The 17,292-nt window shown below is 47.6% G+C and overlaps 1 protein-coding gene across 1 annotated transcript in view; it reads left to right on the top strand.

The window, feature by feature from the left end:
* Positions 1-16,890: 16,890 nt before the first annotated feature.
* Positions 16,891-17,292, top strand: part of LOC139059897 (novel acetylcholine receptor chaperone) — a 33,152-nt gene continuing 32,750 nt past the window's right edge. The window contains exon 1 of the mRNA XM_070538447.1: positions 16,891-17,072. Coding sequence (XP_070394548.1) covers positions 16,962-17,072 — 111 coding nt within the window. The 5' untranslated portion in view covers positions 16,891-16,961. The remainder of the gene's footprint in view (positions 17,073-17,292) is intronic.

Below are 17,292 nucleotides of genomic sequence, written 5' to 3'. Positions count from 1 at the left end.
AAGGACTCTTCCGTTCCCCCTTTCCCTTTATGTGAGTGTAGAAGTCGGTCTAGCGCGTTGATTATCCTTCGTTTGGCTGTCGTCTAACATGCGTTTCAGGAGGTTCCACTTACCTCCTGTCCGCATGCGGCCGTCTACTGCCGAACAGAGTTCGTGCCATTGGAGTCTTGTGAGCTCCGTACAGTATTCGTCTATGTCTCGGTTGAGGATCGCGATGCGTTTGCGCATCGGTATGCGCAGGTATGTTCAATAAATATATATATATATATATATATATATATATATATATATATATATATATATATATATATATATATATATATATATATATATATATATATATATATATATATATATATATATATAGGGCCAGTGGCGTAGCTCCCCCCCCCCGAACAAAATTTCTGGCTACGCCACTGGTGGCCGGGACACACATGGAGAGAATACGGATAACTACAGTTATACGTATAACTACAGTTACTGTGGGAATTGATGTTATGCAATGTGTTTTACAGATAACTGGTTATTTAACACCGTATGGGGTATCGCAAGGTGTTACGAGATGGACAAATGTACAGGCTAGGGCGCGACATATATTTGTACACATCACGCGAGCGTTAATGTGACGACAGCAGCAGGATAACGACAACGATATTACGATGGTGATGGCGACGGCATGACGACATATGTTTTGTACACCGGTAAAGGAACGTTACAAGCTATTCCGTTAGGACCTGGGCTGAACCGGAAAATGAGAATGCACCCTAACACAGCGTCTCAAAGCGTTAGCTGCCATGAGCAAGGAATGGGAGAAAATGACGCGCTGTGCTGCCTTACAGAAACTGGGGCGCTTGCACACGTGATCTCGCATGTGCTTTAAGCGTCATAAACAGTGGCGTAGCTAAGTCGTCTGGCACCCGGGGCCCCTTGGCTCTTCTGTCTCACCCCCCCCCCCCGGGTGTAGTCGAGGAAGGCGAGGATATCGACAATTTTTGGGTGTCTTCGGACGTATATGACACCCCCCGCCCCTTCTGGCCCTGTGCACCCGGGGCCCACGGCCCCCCGGCCCCCCCTGTTGCTACGCCACTGGTCATAACGGCCGCGTCAACAATCTGAAGGAGTCAGTTTGTTTCCACGAGAAAAGCTTGCGTGCGCATGGGTCCCATTTGAATGATTTGCTCCTGGAAGATGCTCTCGGTTGTTGGCGGTGGTTCGGCATTCCCGCCCTCCAATTTTGGCCTCCCTGGACTGTAAGCAATCCAGTAAGAAAAGAAGATTTTTTTTTTGTTACATTGAGGCACTTAATATTGACTGGCTTTATTTTCATTCCTTGTTTTTTTTTGTGTTTGCTGTAGAACATCCCCTGAACATACAGCATCCCAAAAATCAATAACGTAATCAATCTCCAACTTTTACATAATCTGCAATTTGTCCCAGAAAACAAAGATTCCCTTAGCCCTTTTCTACCTCTTCACAAGAAGCATGGAAGTTATGAAGTTTAAAGAAGAAAGTACGCACACATTTCTTAACCGAGGACGCACACATTTTCTTAACGCGATTGAAAACAGCAGACAGTTGAGTTCCGAATGTGGCACGCTATACTGGATGGGAAGGCAAACATCAGTAACATCCCTATCCAATGCCTTGCTGCATTAGCGAAACAACTCCGCTGTTGAAAATGCGCGCTTGAATAAATAAAACAGCGTCAACTATTTCCTTCTGGGAGCGCACAAAGTATACTATCAAACAAAAGACGATCGGGACAACAAGGAAGGGCAAATTAAATGACATGCGGCGCTGACGCACTGCAAGTAAGAATGGGGGAGTAACGTTGGCAGAATATATAGAAACGCACGTCCTGATTGCCGCATGAACCAATATGCAAGGCTATCAAGCAAGATAAACAAGTTTCAACGCTACATTGGCTTCCATGCAGAGCGCCAGACCAACGCCTCGGCCAGACGAAGCGGGCGAAGATCATGTGGTATACTTCAATATTTGGGGTACATATACGAGCACTCAAGCGAAGCTCGTGATTTAATTCTGTTTTTAAGTCTGACTTGTGTTTCAATTTGCCTTTGTTAAAATTTACTTTCGTTGTGTTTTGCACAGCTGTAAGTGCTGCTTCGCCTCCCTGTAAATAAACTAGGAAGCGCGAACGTGGCCTAACGGTTAGAGCATTGGGTTGTGTTTTTGAGAGACCGAGGCTCCTTACATGTCATCGCACCCACATTTTCTTTTACAGAGTCAGCTGTTACGGGCTCATTCCAACAGCCGTGACCGGTGGCGATGGTGTCCGCCGCCGCAGGTGTCCGTAGCAGCTATCGCCAGGAAGATAGATAGAATAAACTTTAATGTCCAACGGAAAAAGGTGATCTACCCACCCCCTGACGCACAGGTCAGGGGGCGAGTGCCGCCGCCTCAGATGCAGGCTGGGAGGTCTTGGGTCCCAGCAGCCTCTTCGGCCAGTTGGACGAGCCGGAGCTGGAGCTCAGGGTCCGAGCTGCGCAGCAGGGTCTCCCAGGTGTCTCTACTATCTATTTTGTGCGTTCCCCCGGGAGAGTACGGACATTCCCATATTATGTGGTCGAGGGTCCCTCTCGCCCCACAAAGATTACATTTATCGCTCCTGGCCTCGGGGAACATGTGGTTCGCCATAACCGGGTGCGGATATGTATAAGTTTGTAGTCGTCTCCACGCGACTGCTTGTCTGTTGTTTAATTTTGGGTCTGGCGGGGATACCAGTCTACGAGCCAATCTATAATGCTGCGTGATCTCCCCATATTTTAGCATGCGCTCTCCGCTCCCTCGGTCATCGAGGGGCCCCGTAGCGGCTCGGCGGTGGAGATCTCGAGCCAGCTCGTGGGCCGCCTCGTTGCCGGGGACGGCTTCATGCGCCGGAGTCCAAATTATTTGAATTTTTCTATCTAGCTTTCTCTGGCCTAGGATTCTTGCCGCTAAGGGCGAGATCCTTCCCTTGCTAAAATTTTGTATGGCAGTTTTGCTGTCACTGATCACAAATTTCGCGTCCGTTCCAGCGCAAGCTAATGCGATCGCAATTTCCTCGGCAACTTCTATGTTGCGCCCGCGAAGAGTGACAGCAGTCACGGGAATACCCCGGCCGCTGACGGCCGTTGCCACCGTAAAACTGCCGCTACCTCCCGCCGCGTCTACATAGGCCACCTCATGCTCCGAGATATTACCGAATCTAATTTTTAATGCTTCGGCTCGTTTATGCCTCCTGTCTTTGTTATGTTCCGGGTGCATGTTTTTTGGCAGAGGGGGGATAATCAGATTTTTTCTAATTTCCCTATCTACTTCCACCTTTTGGGTGGGGCCTCTGTCCGGGTTTATTCCAACTTTGGCCAATATGGCTCTTCCTGTCTTCGTGGTGCTAAGTCTCTCAATTTGAGAGGTTCGCACCGCTTCCGCCAGTTCTGCCCATGTGTTGTGCACTCCTAGAGCCATCAGTCTCTCTGTTGATGTACACATGGGCAGTCCCAGCGCTCGTTTTACGCATTTTCTCATTAGAGAATCAATCTTTTCTCTTTCCACCACTTTCAAATCGAGATATGGCGTTGCATAGCTCACCTGGCTGAATATGTACGCCTGTATTAGCTTAAATAAATTTTTTTCCTTTAGCCCTCGACCTTTGCTGGCCACCCGCCTAATTAGGCTCAGGGTCTGTAATGCGTGATTCTGCAGCCTCTTGAGGGTCTCGCCATTGTAGCCGTGTGACTGGAGAATCAGGCCCAAGATTCTAATTTGCTCTACTATTGGTACCTCTTTACCCGCCACCTTAATTTTGATCTCCGACGGTGCCTTGCACCTTAAGTGTTTCGGATTGTATATAAACAATTCTGATTTCTGCGGCGAGCATGCTAGGCCTCTCTCGGCCGCGTAATCGACTATGATGTCGGTGGCGGCCTGGAGCAGGCGTTCGACGGCTGAATCACTTCCCCGGTTGACCCAGAGGGTGATATCATCCGCATATATACTAAATTTTAATCCCTCGAGCTTTGCCAATTGCTCGGGGAGTTCTCGCATAGCCACGTTGAAGAGTAGGGGAGACAGCACTGATCCTTGGGGCGTACCCTTACTCCCTAGCTCAATTGTGGGGGATTCCAGCGTTTGGAACCTCATGCAAGCAGTTCTTCCCGTCAGGAAGTCCCTGATGTATCGATATGTCCTGGTACCTACATTAATCTTGTTCAGCCCTTCCAGGACCGCCTCATGCTTTACGTTGTCAAAAGCCTTCGTGAGGTCCAGTCCCAGAATTGCTTTTGCATCTTTAGACCTTGAGTCTATTATATCATGTTTGATTTGGAGCATGACGTCCTGCGTACACAATTGAGGTCGGAACCCGACCATCTCATGTGGCCACAGATCGCCCTGCTCCATGAAGCCCATCAGTCTGGTCTGGACGACGTGCTCCATCAATTTCCCCACGCATGAAGTTAAGGAAATTGGCCGTAAGTTTTCCAATTGCGGAGGCTTCCCGGGTTTTGGTATTAAAGTAATGCTTGCCGTCTTCCACTGTTGTGGGAGCTCGCCTTTTTCCCAACATTCCTGCATGTACTTCGTTAGATAGCTAATGGAATCATCGTCTAAGTTTCTGAGCATTTTGTTCGTTACCCCGTCAGGGCCTGGAGCCGACTTCGTTCTGAGTCTTACAATCTCAGCTCGCACTTCCGCTTCTGTGATGGGGGCGTCCAACGCCTCGTTAGGCGCTCCACCATAGTCGGGTAGTGGAGTTCGCGATGTTTCCCCCACGAACGTCTCAATTAATTTCTTCATGAAATAATCATCGTTCCCTACGAACGCGTGCCTAGCTTTTGCCAATCTTATACCGGATTGAGTTTTCGAGCTTGCAGGGTCCAACAAATGCCGGAGGATGTTCCACGTCTTGGAGAGGTGCATGCTCCCCTCCATTTCGTCACACTTGTTGGCCCAATTTTGTTCGCATAATGTAAAAGTATAATCTTCGATTTCCTTATTGTGCCTAGCAATCCTTCTTCTGAGGTTGCGGTTCCATTTCTGATTTTTGAGACGACGTTCCATGCTTTGCTTAGCTTCCCACATATGCAGAAGACGGCTGTCCGCTATCTCCGGGGCGTTATCCCCTTCGAGCGTTTGTGTCGTCCTTCTAACGTCCGATTTGAGCGCCGTCGTCCATTCCTCGATGTTTCTGATGGGCCCCAGTTCCTGCGCTCTCCTGATATCTCTAAAGTTATCCCATTCAACGACGGCCGGCGCGCGAGCCCTGCGCGTTTGAAGGCCCACTTTCAGTATGGAAACAATTATGTAGTGGTCGCTGCCAAAATTTTGATCCGAATTATGCCATTCTAGATCTTTAATGTTTTTCGAGAATGTTAGATCTGGAGATGTATCCTTACTAACGCTATTGCCCACCCTCGTTGGACTCTCAGGGTCCGTGTGCAGAGTGAGCCCTATGTCATGCGTATCTTCCCACAGCTGTCTGCCTTTCGGGCTTTGGTGCGGGTACCCCCATTCCTGGTGATGTGCATTAAAGTCCCCCACTATCAACAGTGGCTGGTTGCTTGAAATTTTGAGGGCCTTGCGAAGCAGAGCCCTGAACCTCACCTTCCTTTGCCTGGGTGAGCTGTACAAATTTAGAAGGAATAAACTAGGGTCCTTCTGTTTTCCGGTTAGAATTTCGACAAACACGTTCTCGATCTCTCTCGACTCTAAATCGTGTTCAATGGCCGCGATATTTCTTTTCACGAGTGTTGTGACCGAGGATTTCTCCCCCCTGCCACTATGAAATGCCTGATAACCTGACAGTTTTGCGGGTCCTCCAGTTTCCTGGAGGGCAATCGCCAAAGGAGTCTCATCTAATAGCGGAAGGTGCTGTTGCAGGATCGACCGCTTGCGCCGGAAGCCGCGACAGTTCCACTGCCAGATTTGATTTTCATTTGCGCGCCTGGCCATTTTGCAGTTGCGTGACGATCTGCTCCATATTCTGTTGCCACCCGTTCATGGCGACCATCTCATTCCTTAGCCTTTGGCATTCCTCGGCCTGTTTCTGAACTGCCCTGAGGACAGTTTGAATTTGGATGTTGATATGGTTCATAAATTCATTCATCTTGGCCTCTAATCTTACCAAATTTTCGACCCTTTTTTCTATAGCCTGAATAGGGTCGGCGTCTTGAATTTTGCGTTTCGTTGGTGGGGGGAGGGACGCCTCTGTGACCATCTTATCCTCTCCTTGCGGCTGTTGACGTGCCGCTGGGGGGGTCATCTGTCTAATGGGTTGTTGCGGAGGAGGGGTTGCCTGCCTCTGTGATTTCTTTAAGTTTTGGATTTCGGACCGTTGCGAATCGACTATCCCCGTTAATTTTTCGACCATTTTCTTTAATTTCTCAATTTCCTCGTCCCGTTTATCCCTCTGATTATTTTCCTGGGAGACCTTGCCCGCGAAATTCACACCCTTACGCTCCTTGCTCCTACCTCGTCTCCATGGGTTGGCAGGGTCCCTTGAGCTCGAGCGCCCCCTGGACTGGCTCCCGGCACGGGAACCGGAGCGTCCTTTGGGCGGCGGCGATGGTCTGCTCTGATTTGCTTCCAGTTTTGGGAAAGAGTCCTCGCGGAACTTGAAGTCTTTTCCCTCTTTGGGTTCGCGTTGTCGACTCTGATGTCCCCCACCAGTCGTCGTTGCTTGTCCCATCTTCTCCCACTGTCGCTTCTTAACTTCGTAGGGAGTGCGGAAGAGTTCTCGGCACTTGGGATCTCCTAGGGCGTGGCCTTTGCCGCACAGCTGGCATTTCAGCTCACACCTGTGGTCACTTGACGGGTTCTCGAGGCCGCAGCCCCGGCACTTGACGTTCGTCGGGTCTGGGCACACGTCAGCGCGATGTCCGAGTCGGCCACAGGCGACACACACTTCGTATTTTTTGCGGTACAGCTGGCATCTGTGCGGTGCCCCGTTGAGGTAAATCCACCTTGGCACTTATTTCTCCTTGAAGAGGATAAAGATCGACTGTGAATCTTTTCCCTGCCTGCGGACGCCTCGAATCTCGGGGTTATCCTTGCGGTCTAGGCGGTACAGAATTTCTTCGATGGAGTAACCGAGTGGAACCCCGTGGATGACTCCCTTTCCGCAGTGCTCGGGGGTGGCCACGTAGGCGAACGTCTCCACTTGTTCTCCGTCGAACATGAGGTGTTTCACGCTCGCGTACTTCAGCTTCCTCTCCGCACTCGTAGTGATGACGAGAACGGAGTGCTGCTTCATATTTGGAGTTATTATATCTTCCTTCTCTTCGCGTGGGTTAATCCCCGCCGACATTTTGATGACGTCAGTCAGATATGCTGTTCCATATTTTGTAAGCTTAACTAAGCCGCCACGTGGTCGGAGAACAATTTTCTCGGCGCCGTCTGGAATGCGCGTATGCTGACGCTCGATCGACTTGGCCGCCATTTTCCTGCCTGCTTGCCTCTGCCGGGCTCGCTGTTTCGCACTTTTCTGCCCGCTCTTCTCTAGCGGCACGTACCTTCCTCCTTCGCTAGCGTACCATTGTCCTGGAACCGAAGATTCCTCGGGTGTAGTCGCTCCTTCCATAGTAGCCATGATTCACAACTTCCGCGCGACCACGAGCGGCAAACGATCCTCCGGTGGGGACGCCGCGGGCCCGATCGGCCGCGGTAGCCTCAGCGCCTCAGCTACGTGCTGCGTTGAACACACAAAGTCCAAAAATGGAGGAAATAAGGTCCCACTTGCGGAGAAAGCGGTATCCTCGTGGTCCTCTGGAGTTCCGTCGTCGATTGAGCACAAAGCCTAGGAAAACAAGATCGAAAGACTGCCGAAAAAGGCCAAAATTCGCACAGCCCATCGGAAGCGCGTTATACCAAGAAGGCACTTCGTCGTCTTCCTCTATCGCCAGGAATGAGGAAAAGAAAAGACATAGTTCCCACCGGAATCGAACCCGGACCCGCTGCCTGGGAGTCAGTGCTCTACCACTGAGCCTCGCCAGCGCTTGCTGTTATATGCTGCCGAAAAATGCCGCGTAAACATGTGCCAGCGCGCGAGAAGACACGCGATGTGACATGCGCGCTGCGTAGCGTCGATACGTGCACGTTTTGCATTTCACTCGCACATCATTACACCCCGTAGAACGCCACATAGCAGATGCGCATGTAGCGGTACAAGACAGCTAAAGAAGGTTTGAGGAAGAAAAGGCAGTTTGAGGAGATGCATACAAGAAGTCTTGAAAAAATATGCATTGTATACCTGATTAAATGAAGCTAGCTAGGTGACCATGTCACTGCCGCGTTTCAAAGCAGATGCCAATAAATCATCATCATAATTAGCATCGTATCGTGCCACCTGCCTTGCAATGTCGCATTCGCGCCGCGTAGAGTCTATACATGCGCCCTTTGCATTGTAGTTGCATATTATTACACCTTGTTGCACGCCATGTAGCAGCTGCATGGGTCGTCATGCCTTCTACGTCGACCCAGGGGTGCAAGTTGTCTAATAGTTTGGGCACCAATAGTATGCACTCGCGGCCTTGATGTCGTGGTTATCGTCTCATCGTCGTTCCTCCAGCTTTGACTTTTGACTGTCGTCCTACCACGTCGTCACGCGGTCTCCATGACGATGATGGTGTAACAAAGCTGCAACGACCAAAACGGCAGGCTTCGTGATACAGTCGTCATCACCCCATTGTCGTCGTGCACACATACCGTCGTGAAGCCGTCGTAGTTATTGTGTCGTCGTCAACAGTCGCTGTCATTGATTCTCCGTTATGCGAGTGGTGTGATGCCGTCGCGGTGTTTTCATCGTCGTCATTCAAACTTCGTCATCCGACTCATGTCGTGTATAGTCGTTGTCACCATAGTCGAGATACAGCCGTCGTGACATCAGCGTCTTCAAGCTGTCTCTTTACTGTCGTTGTCACTTCAATAACGTCATCACTTTGTCGTTAGGACGCCTTCGTCGTACCATCGGCGTCAATGCTTCTTCGTCATTCTATCGGAATTGCGCTGTCGTAATTCAATGCTGATTACGCCTCCGTGGCCATGAGACCGTCGTCATTTCGTCGTTGTCGGACAGATGTTATCATGCATCCGTTGACCATCCGTTGACCATCATAACTATCATGACCATAGTCGTCCTGGTTATGCCGTCGTTATCACTCCAGCTTCGTCATCCGACACTCGTGTTTCTGTCGTCGTCACGTCGGTGTCTTCAGGTACTCGTCACCCCATTGACCTCATACCATTGTCATGCCATCGTTGTTATGTGCTCGGTGCCATAACGTCGTCATGATGCCATTGCGGTCGTTCCGCTGGTGCCATTGTAACATTGACACCTGACTCTCGTCATGCCATCGTTGTCCCGTCATTGTCGTCACACTGTGGTCAATGTTTTTCCTGTACAAATACCTGAACACTCTCCCAGCGCACTTACTTTCTTCCATGTTCCTCAGTCGTTCTTCATAATCAATTTTAGTGTGAGCTTCCCTCACTTCAAAACTTGCCCAGCCCATGTCACACTGCGCAGCTTCATTTGTAGTCTTCCCGTGAGCGTCCAATGCGAGGCGTCCCATTGACCTTTAGTTGCAATCGAGTCCTGATTGTATACCCTGATTTCAAGCAAACAACCACATTTCCAAATGTAAGTCCTGGAACCATTACACCTTTCCACATACCCCGGAGCACCTCGTACCTATTGTATGCCCTTAGCGCTCTGTGTTTCATTATGGCTGCATTTATATTCCCCTTTACTGTTATTGTTTTTTCCTGTGTTTCTGCATATATATTGCCTTCGTTTATCCGTATACCAAGGTAATTATATTATTTTACCCGAGGTATTTCCTTGCCCTAAATTGACACTGTCTGTTGGCTGTTTTCATTGATTACCATAACACCTGATTTTTTAACGCAAAATTTCAAGCCTAAATTCTCGCCTTCCTGTTCGCAGATGTTAGCCAGACGTTGTAAATTATTTTACTTGTTCGCCAGCAACACAACGTCGTCCACATAAAACACACCTGGAAGCTGCTGCTCTACTACTCTACCCACCTGTTTGTATGAGAGATAAAACCCGATGTTACTTAATTCCCTCTAGCAGCCTTTCCATCCTCCCCACGTACCTCATAAACAGCAGTGGGGATAAAGGGCACCCCTGCTTCAGTCCCTTGTTGATGTCAACTTTCTCGTCACTCCTCATCCCTTCCCATTCAAGGCAAACGGTATTTTCTATAACTGAGGTATTTTCTAGGTAAATCTCTCTAAAAAGCTGTAGACAATCGTCGCTTAAACCTTCCCTTCGAGAATATCTCACAAAATGTTGCGGCTACGTTGTCATACGCTCCTGTAATGTCTAAAAATGCCACATTAACGGTCTCCTTTCTACTCTTGATATTTCAAAACACTGAGTGAAGACAAATCAGTTATCTTCCAGACGCCTACCTGCTCTGAAGTTATTTTGAAGTTCTCCCAAAATGCCATTATTCTGTGCCCATGCTTGAAGCTTAAATTTAATTGCCTGCATTGCTAACCTGTATATTACCGATGTAATGATCAAGGTCTATACAAGTGAATTCTACCTTTATACCCCTTACCTTTATTGACCCTTTTCGCGGAGCACTTTGTTCTAGAGATGGGAAATGGCGCTTTCAGCGCACAAATGCGAAACCATTAGTGTTTATATACCTTGCTTCTGTATCACCATATCGGAAATGCAACTGAGTTTTCGCTGACACACTGTGCTCCAATCAGGCTGCAAATTGTGGAGTAGTGGCTTGAAGACGCGTGCAGTAGTTTGCTGAAAAAATAGTGACTGGCATATTGAGGAACGGAATGAATCTGTGTGGCCAAGTTCGCGGACCAGGGCTAGAACTGTCCATGTTAAAGGCACTTCGACATCTACGGCTTCCTCGAGGATACAGAAATTTGCTCATCCGCCAGCGTTGTGTCGTTAACCTTAAAAGAAAGGGCTTCAACCCCGGAACGTCGGCAAGAGTGAGTACCGCTGGTTAAACAATGACAAAGGGAGTAGCACCGCTTAGTGTCGTAGTAAGTTTCGCGCAAGTTATCTTCTACACACACCTATCCCAACTGGCACGCAAACTTACGGCCACTCTATCGCCAACCTAGCATATATATATATATATATATATATATATATATATATATATATATATATATATATATATATATATATATATATATATATATATATATATATATATATATATATATATATATATATATATATATATATATATATATATATATGGCTCGGGTGGTTCGAGCGGCGGCCACCGCCGCGGTGCGAGTTACGCAGCCCGGACACATGGTCCCGCGGCTAGGGGTGAGAATGTGCGCGGCTGAGCAGGATTGTGGTCTGAGACTTGAGAAACAACGGACCGATCTCGTCAGGTGCCCGATCGGAGCGACGGACTGCTTCGAGGCGTTTGCTCAGTCGCATTCGTAAATGTGAACCTCCTTTTCTTGTTTACTATATACTCAGTGTAACCGCTAATGTCTGTCTGCAAATAAATTCAGTTCAAATTATTGCCATCCAGCATCCTTAGTTACGGAATACCGAAGCAGAGAACAGTGCAGCGGCTTAGGAAGAGCCGAGAACGAACTAAAACACCAAGAAAGAAGAACCCGGCGGAGGAAGAGACAGAAAAGCTTACTGGTGGGTCAACATAAATGTCGGGATGGGGCAACTGCAATTTCGTGGTATGCTTAGCATACTTAGATAACTCCAGTGGAGTTCCCGCATAATTTTTTTGCTCAATGGTGGACCACGCCAAATTTGTGCTGGCCTAACCCCAAGTTTCAATTTGGCCCATCCCCAAATTTAAGTTGTCCCACCCCCAAATTTAAGTCGTCCCACCCCAAAATTTCAACGTGGCCTGCCCCCAAGTTTGAAGTTGTCCCATCTCCCAATTTCAATCAGCTCAACCGTAAATTTCAAGTTGGCCAACCCTTACTATAAACTCAGGTATGCATTTTCTATGGAGCCCGATGTATCCCTATGTGCACTTTCTCTGATCAATGTTTTATTGGTTTAAATTGTTTCTAATCAGCATAAAGCTACCAATCATGTACATTTACACTATTATAACGATTAAATGTCTTCGCAAATTATGCAATTTTTTTTTTCGGATACAAGGCATTACACTCTTTGCTTGAGGGAACTAGGATACTCGCCAAAGAATGCTTGTACAATAATAAACTCGAAATTTAAAGCGCATTCGCACCTGCTAACTAATGTCCACTAGTACCTAATGCTCGGTATACATAAGCGCCCTTGTGCTTAAGTTCTTATACAAGCAGACACACTGCGGCACGTACAATTAGGCCGCAGGCGTATTTGATCACAACTTGAGAGCCCTGCAAGCTAGCCGAGAAATCCTAGCTCAACCACGCGCAGCGATGCGCCAATGAGTATTTGAGCGTAAACTTAACATCTAAACACGTGTAGTGTACTACATCATGTAGGTGCACCTTCCCAATGTTTCTCAATTGAAGAAAACGCACACCATACAGGCGCCCGTAAGCAAACAAAGCGAAAGGTGTACTTACAGTCAAAATGTTATTCCCGGCGTATTCTTAAGCCGATTCGTATAGCTGGAAGCAACGCCCGATTTCATCATAGCCTACTGAAGTGCTGCAACGCCCTAAGAACAAATGCCGCAATCATTAAATACCATTACAACTGCAGCGTGGCAGCACAATACGTGCTCTGCTACGATGACTATACCACAGCAGCGTGGGCTTTTTGCCCCGAGCAAGATGGCGGCGACGAGCTTAATTTTCGGCGAGCCACCTCAGAAGTTTTAATGGAGCTACTTTTTTTCTTCCCTTTTTTAGCTACACTTCTTGCAGGCTTGTGTAGACATCAGAGCAGACAGCGCGTCGTCTTCTGCGTCATCAGACGAAAAGCGTCTGATTCCGCAGTATGCCTGACTTCACACTTATTGGCTGCGTATATGCCCTTGCCTGAAACTAAACGCCAACGTACGAGTTTCCTTTGATCACAAATCTAAACATCAACACACACATCGCGAATGCGCAGTGCACGAAGACAACTTCCCAATGCGCGTATAATACACCGCGTAGTCTGAAACAGCCCGCACCATCTGTGAGTAAGATTCTTTTATGTTCTTTGAAGATTCGCTCATCGCTCTCTGCGACACGTGGTTTTCTGCGACACGCCAGCACTTCGCTACTGTCCTTGCAGCGAATATTCGCTATCGTCGTTATATATATCAGCGTCGACAGTCCCAGACAAAATGGCGCCACGCGTTTGCAACGCCAGCCTGCTTGTTTGTCGTTTTCTGCCTACACTCGTCGAAACCACTGTCTAGAAGTGCTACACTAGAGCTATAAAAAATGGCTTCTAGGTGGGCGGAGCTACACTTTTCTATACCAAATACAAAAAAAAAAAGAAGACGACTTCCTTCACTAGCTACACTCATTTAGCTAGTGTAGGATTAAAATAAAGAGCCAGCGACCGTGCCCTCGGGATAACAAATGCAAATCTTGAAGGCTATGCTTTTGCATGCATAGAGCGAAAGCGATTGCGGGGGCTGAAAACAAGTCACATGGCATCCTCTGTAAATGCGCCCCGTATAGTCGCCCCAAAAGCAGTCGGGGGCACAACGCCCCAAACCCGTGGAGGGGCATATATACGTAAAAATAAATACGAGGATAAAGATGCACAGCGCCGGTGCTAGCGTCGTCTGGCGCAACCCGCGTAGTTTGAACCCGTGCGCATAACTGAGCGAGCTGTCAGTTTGCTTCTACAGCTACAAACGGGAACATTCCCGTGCCTAAACATGCTAAGCAAAATCTACCCCACGCAGTACGAGAGCAAGTGCCCATGGTGTGGAGACAAACCAACCCTATACCATGCCACATGGGCTAGCCAGAAAACAGATGGGCTAGCCATAATAAAAAACCCGAGTGCGGAACAGTGGGAAAGGATGCTATCCAGCGACATCCTGAAAGTCCAACAAGGACTAGTAAGGCGTGCACGCAGGGCAGCTACCCTCAGCGGAGCCCTGGACTAGGGGAACCGACCCTGAAGAGAAGATGGAAGACTCCATCTGAAGCCGCGAAAATCACTGTAAGATAGAGCAAATAAACGTTTTTCATCATCATCATCTGCAGCGCCTGCAGCCGCGATGAACTCGTCCGTAGAGCTAATAATTGATGGCAAGAGATATTCCGTTGCGATGACGAAGTTGCAACCTGGCGAAATAATGGCCGATAACTCATTAACCGCTGAATGGTGGCGTATTCTTATTGTCATGTTTGTATAAACGTAACGCCTGGGACCGCTGGTGTCGCGGCGCGTGGACGCGTAACCATGCGGATATTTTCAAATTTCGCACATTTTCTTTATGACGCGGAGAAAATAATTACGCTAGACATAGCACACTGAAAGCAACTAAATCGTGTTTTAAAACATAATTACTATTTTTCTATAAGAACTCGCGCCCTCAATTTATAATTAAAAGGTTCGTTCATTGATCTGATCTGTCGATAGTTCAATTATGAAAAAAGAAGCTCATCCTGATGGGGTACGTCACTGCTGACAGAATACCAGTGGTTGCTTCCTCATATATACTTTTTTTTAAGATCCAGGTTGACCTTAATTACGGTAGCTAGCTGGGCTAGTTGGTACATCTGCGTTATTGTACTTACAGCGTGAACAAATCAAACAAGGACAAAGAAAGACGTAACACGAGTGCTGTTACGTCTTTCTTTTTTGTGCGTGTTTGATTTCTTCGCGCTGTAAGCAATAATGTATTGGCTAAGTTTTGCTGGGACACCCGGGTACCCGGGAATTACATTTCCAATAAATGCGCTTATATTAGTGGATGTTAATATAATCTGGCGTTACGTGATGAAAAATAATTTTTTATTATCAGCTCAAATTTCATGCTCGAGGACAGCTATCTTCTCTTCTGTTAATGGAAAACGTGTTATTCTCCCACTGATACTTTCCAGAAAGGAAGCAACCCGTTCGATGATCACGTGAAGGGATAAACTTTATTCCATGCCAAACAGCATAGCAATTGCTATTTCAGGAGTTTTAATTCCAACAAACCCGCACTACATTGAACTGCCTATTGCATAGACACTATTAAAAATATCTGTAGCAGAACACCCACCACAATACTGACAGCACATATTCTTCTGCAGTTTTTTTTTCCGGGCATATTTCGTCCTCGTCTATCTTCATCTGGAGAGAATTGAAAGTTTTCGTACTTTGCTATAATGTTATATAGCACACCTCCCTGAACGCACTAAGGTATTTTCGAAAGTTAAGTAAGAAGCATCAAAATGAATTCAGCGCTACAAAAAATTATAATTAACCACGTCGCTGTCAATAAATAACTTGACGGCTATTCTCACAAAATTGCGCACTTTCGGCGTTTCGTTACCGCCTCTGTTGGTGGCCAACTTTATCAAGATTTCTTCCTCGTAGTCATCAGACGAACTGGAAAAATCGGCTTCCGAAGATTCAAGGCGCGCCAGTTTCCGTGCTGTGGCCCACGACCGGCTTTATTAGTAATAAAGCCGGTCGTGCTGTCGCCACACCAGTCACTCCGCGTCGTCTGCAACGCGCGCGACGCGCAATGCCTGCTGGGATTGCACAGTGGCGCTACGCGGTTTTTCTGGTGCAGCCCGGGGCAACCTGAGGTTGCCCCAACCAACGTTTATAGAAACGTTGGCCCCAACAGGGTGCGCACATAGAGTTTCTCACTATAACACCTAGAGGGAAATCTGGCGCCACCGTCTATGGGAGTTTCTTAAGGGGGAACCGTGCCGTCATGGGAATGACGGTATATGTGTCTGCGAGGCTTGTGTTGGCTGGTGTTGTAAGAGGCTTCGTCTAAAACGTGGATATGGCTACACAAATAACGCGTTCTCCTAGTAAAATCTTCATAAAATGTTTCCATTAATGCATACTACATCTTTACTCACCCACGATGCATGACCAAGCGAAGAAGAGCAAGAACAGACGACAAACTGTTTCAACGCGAGCGCGAACCTTGTCGTCTGTCCCCCAACTTTAGCGGCCCGCTGATAATTTCTACGTAACATATAATCGTACACGCAATAACAAGTTCTCGTAGTTAAACAAAACATGTTTTTGCGTAATAATAAAACCAAAACAGCTTTTCACGTGCTGTTTTAGTAGAAAATGAACCATTGTGACAGACGGAACGGTGCTTGCCAAGCTCGTCTTCAAGGCGTCCTGTCTCTCCGAGAACGATGCCAATCCGAAGTCACAATATACCGGCATTCCCATGCATACCACAGCGCAGCAGCGCCAGATTTCCCTCTAGGTAACATAGTGAGAAACTCTATGGGTGCGCACTATTTATCGAGGACGGCGGGCGCGCACCGGCGCGATTTATCGAACATGCCAATAGAAACCAGGTTTTAGACATTAGCTGTGCGGCAGCTGTATAAAAAGAGAAGGTGTCCAAATACACGCCCCAGAGACTCCCAGAGCTCTCCGGATAAGTAAAATGGTCTCGAGAGTTATGCGTTTTCTCACTGCATGAGCCAAATATTTGGGAGTCGCCAACACGTCAAGAACACCTTGCGCATGTCCTATGCATTTCAAACTACTTTCAAACCTTTCAGGCATCATCAAAATTATGATTAAATCACGACGTGCAGTGTATTTTTGGGTCTAAAATTATTCTGGAACACGCAGGTAGAAAAAGCATAGCTTTCGAGATTTGCTGTTGTTATAAATAAAAATCGCTGCCTAAACAGTAACGCTAGCGATTGCAGCGCCCCTGTTTTGTGTGCGGAACCCTTAATTTGTTGGTTCAACCAACCCTTGGCGTGCGAGTGTTACCACTTTTATTTAAGACCAGTACCTGCAAGGAAGTGGTAACTACAGGGGCAAACCAGGAAAGCATCGTTCTTTGGTACAGTGGAAACGGTGCACAATGAAGTCGATCGTGCTGACCACTCTTTCCGTGTTCTTGGGACTCTTCTTCATATTCGTCGGCTCGATGAAAGTGACGCCTAACATCAACCGGGAGATGCACCGGGAGATCGTACGTAGCGGATTCGCAATACCGCGTCCGCGCGGACTTCCACTGATAGCGGCACAGTTAGGCAAATTTCTTATTGCACGATTCTTATAATTTTTTTTTATTTACCGCCACAAAATGCATAAGTTGGCGTCTGTTCGCGCGAAAACCCTATGAAAATCGTGCCCGTGTCCGAGCGGGAAATAGTGAATTAGGAGTTCCCATCCTATGAAGATTGCGCGCA

This window comes from Dermacentor albipictus, chromosome 5, assembly GCF_038994185.2.
Source record: "Dermacentor albipictus isolate Rhodes 1998 colony chromosome 5, USDA_Dalb.pri_finalv2, whole genome shotgun sequence".
Lineage (NCBI taxonomy): Eukaryota > Metazoa > Arthropoda > Arachnida > Ixodida > Ixodidae > Dermacentor > Dermacentor albipictus.
This window is presented reverse-complemented; position numbering and strand designations above follow the sequence as displayed.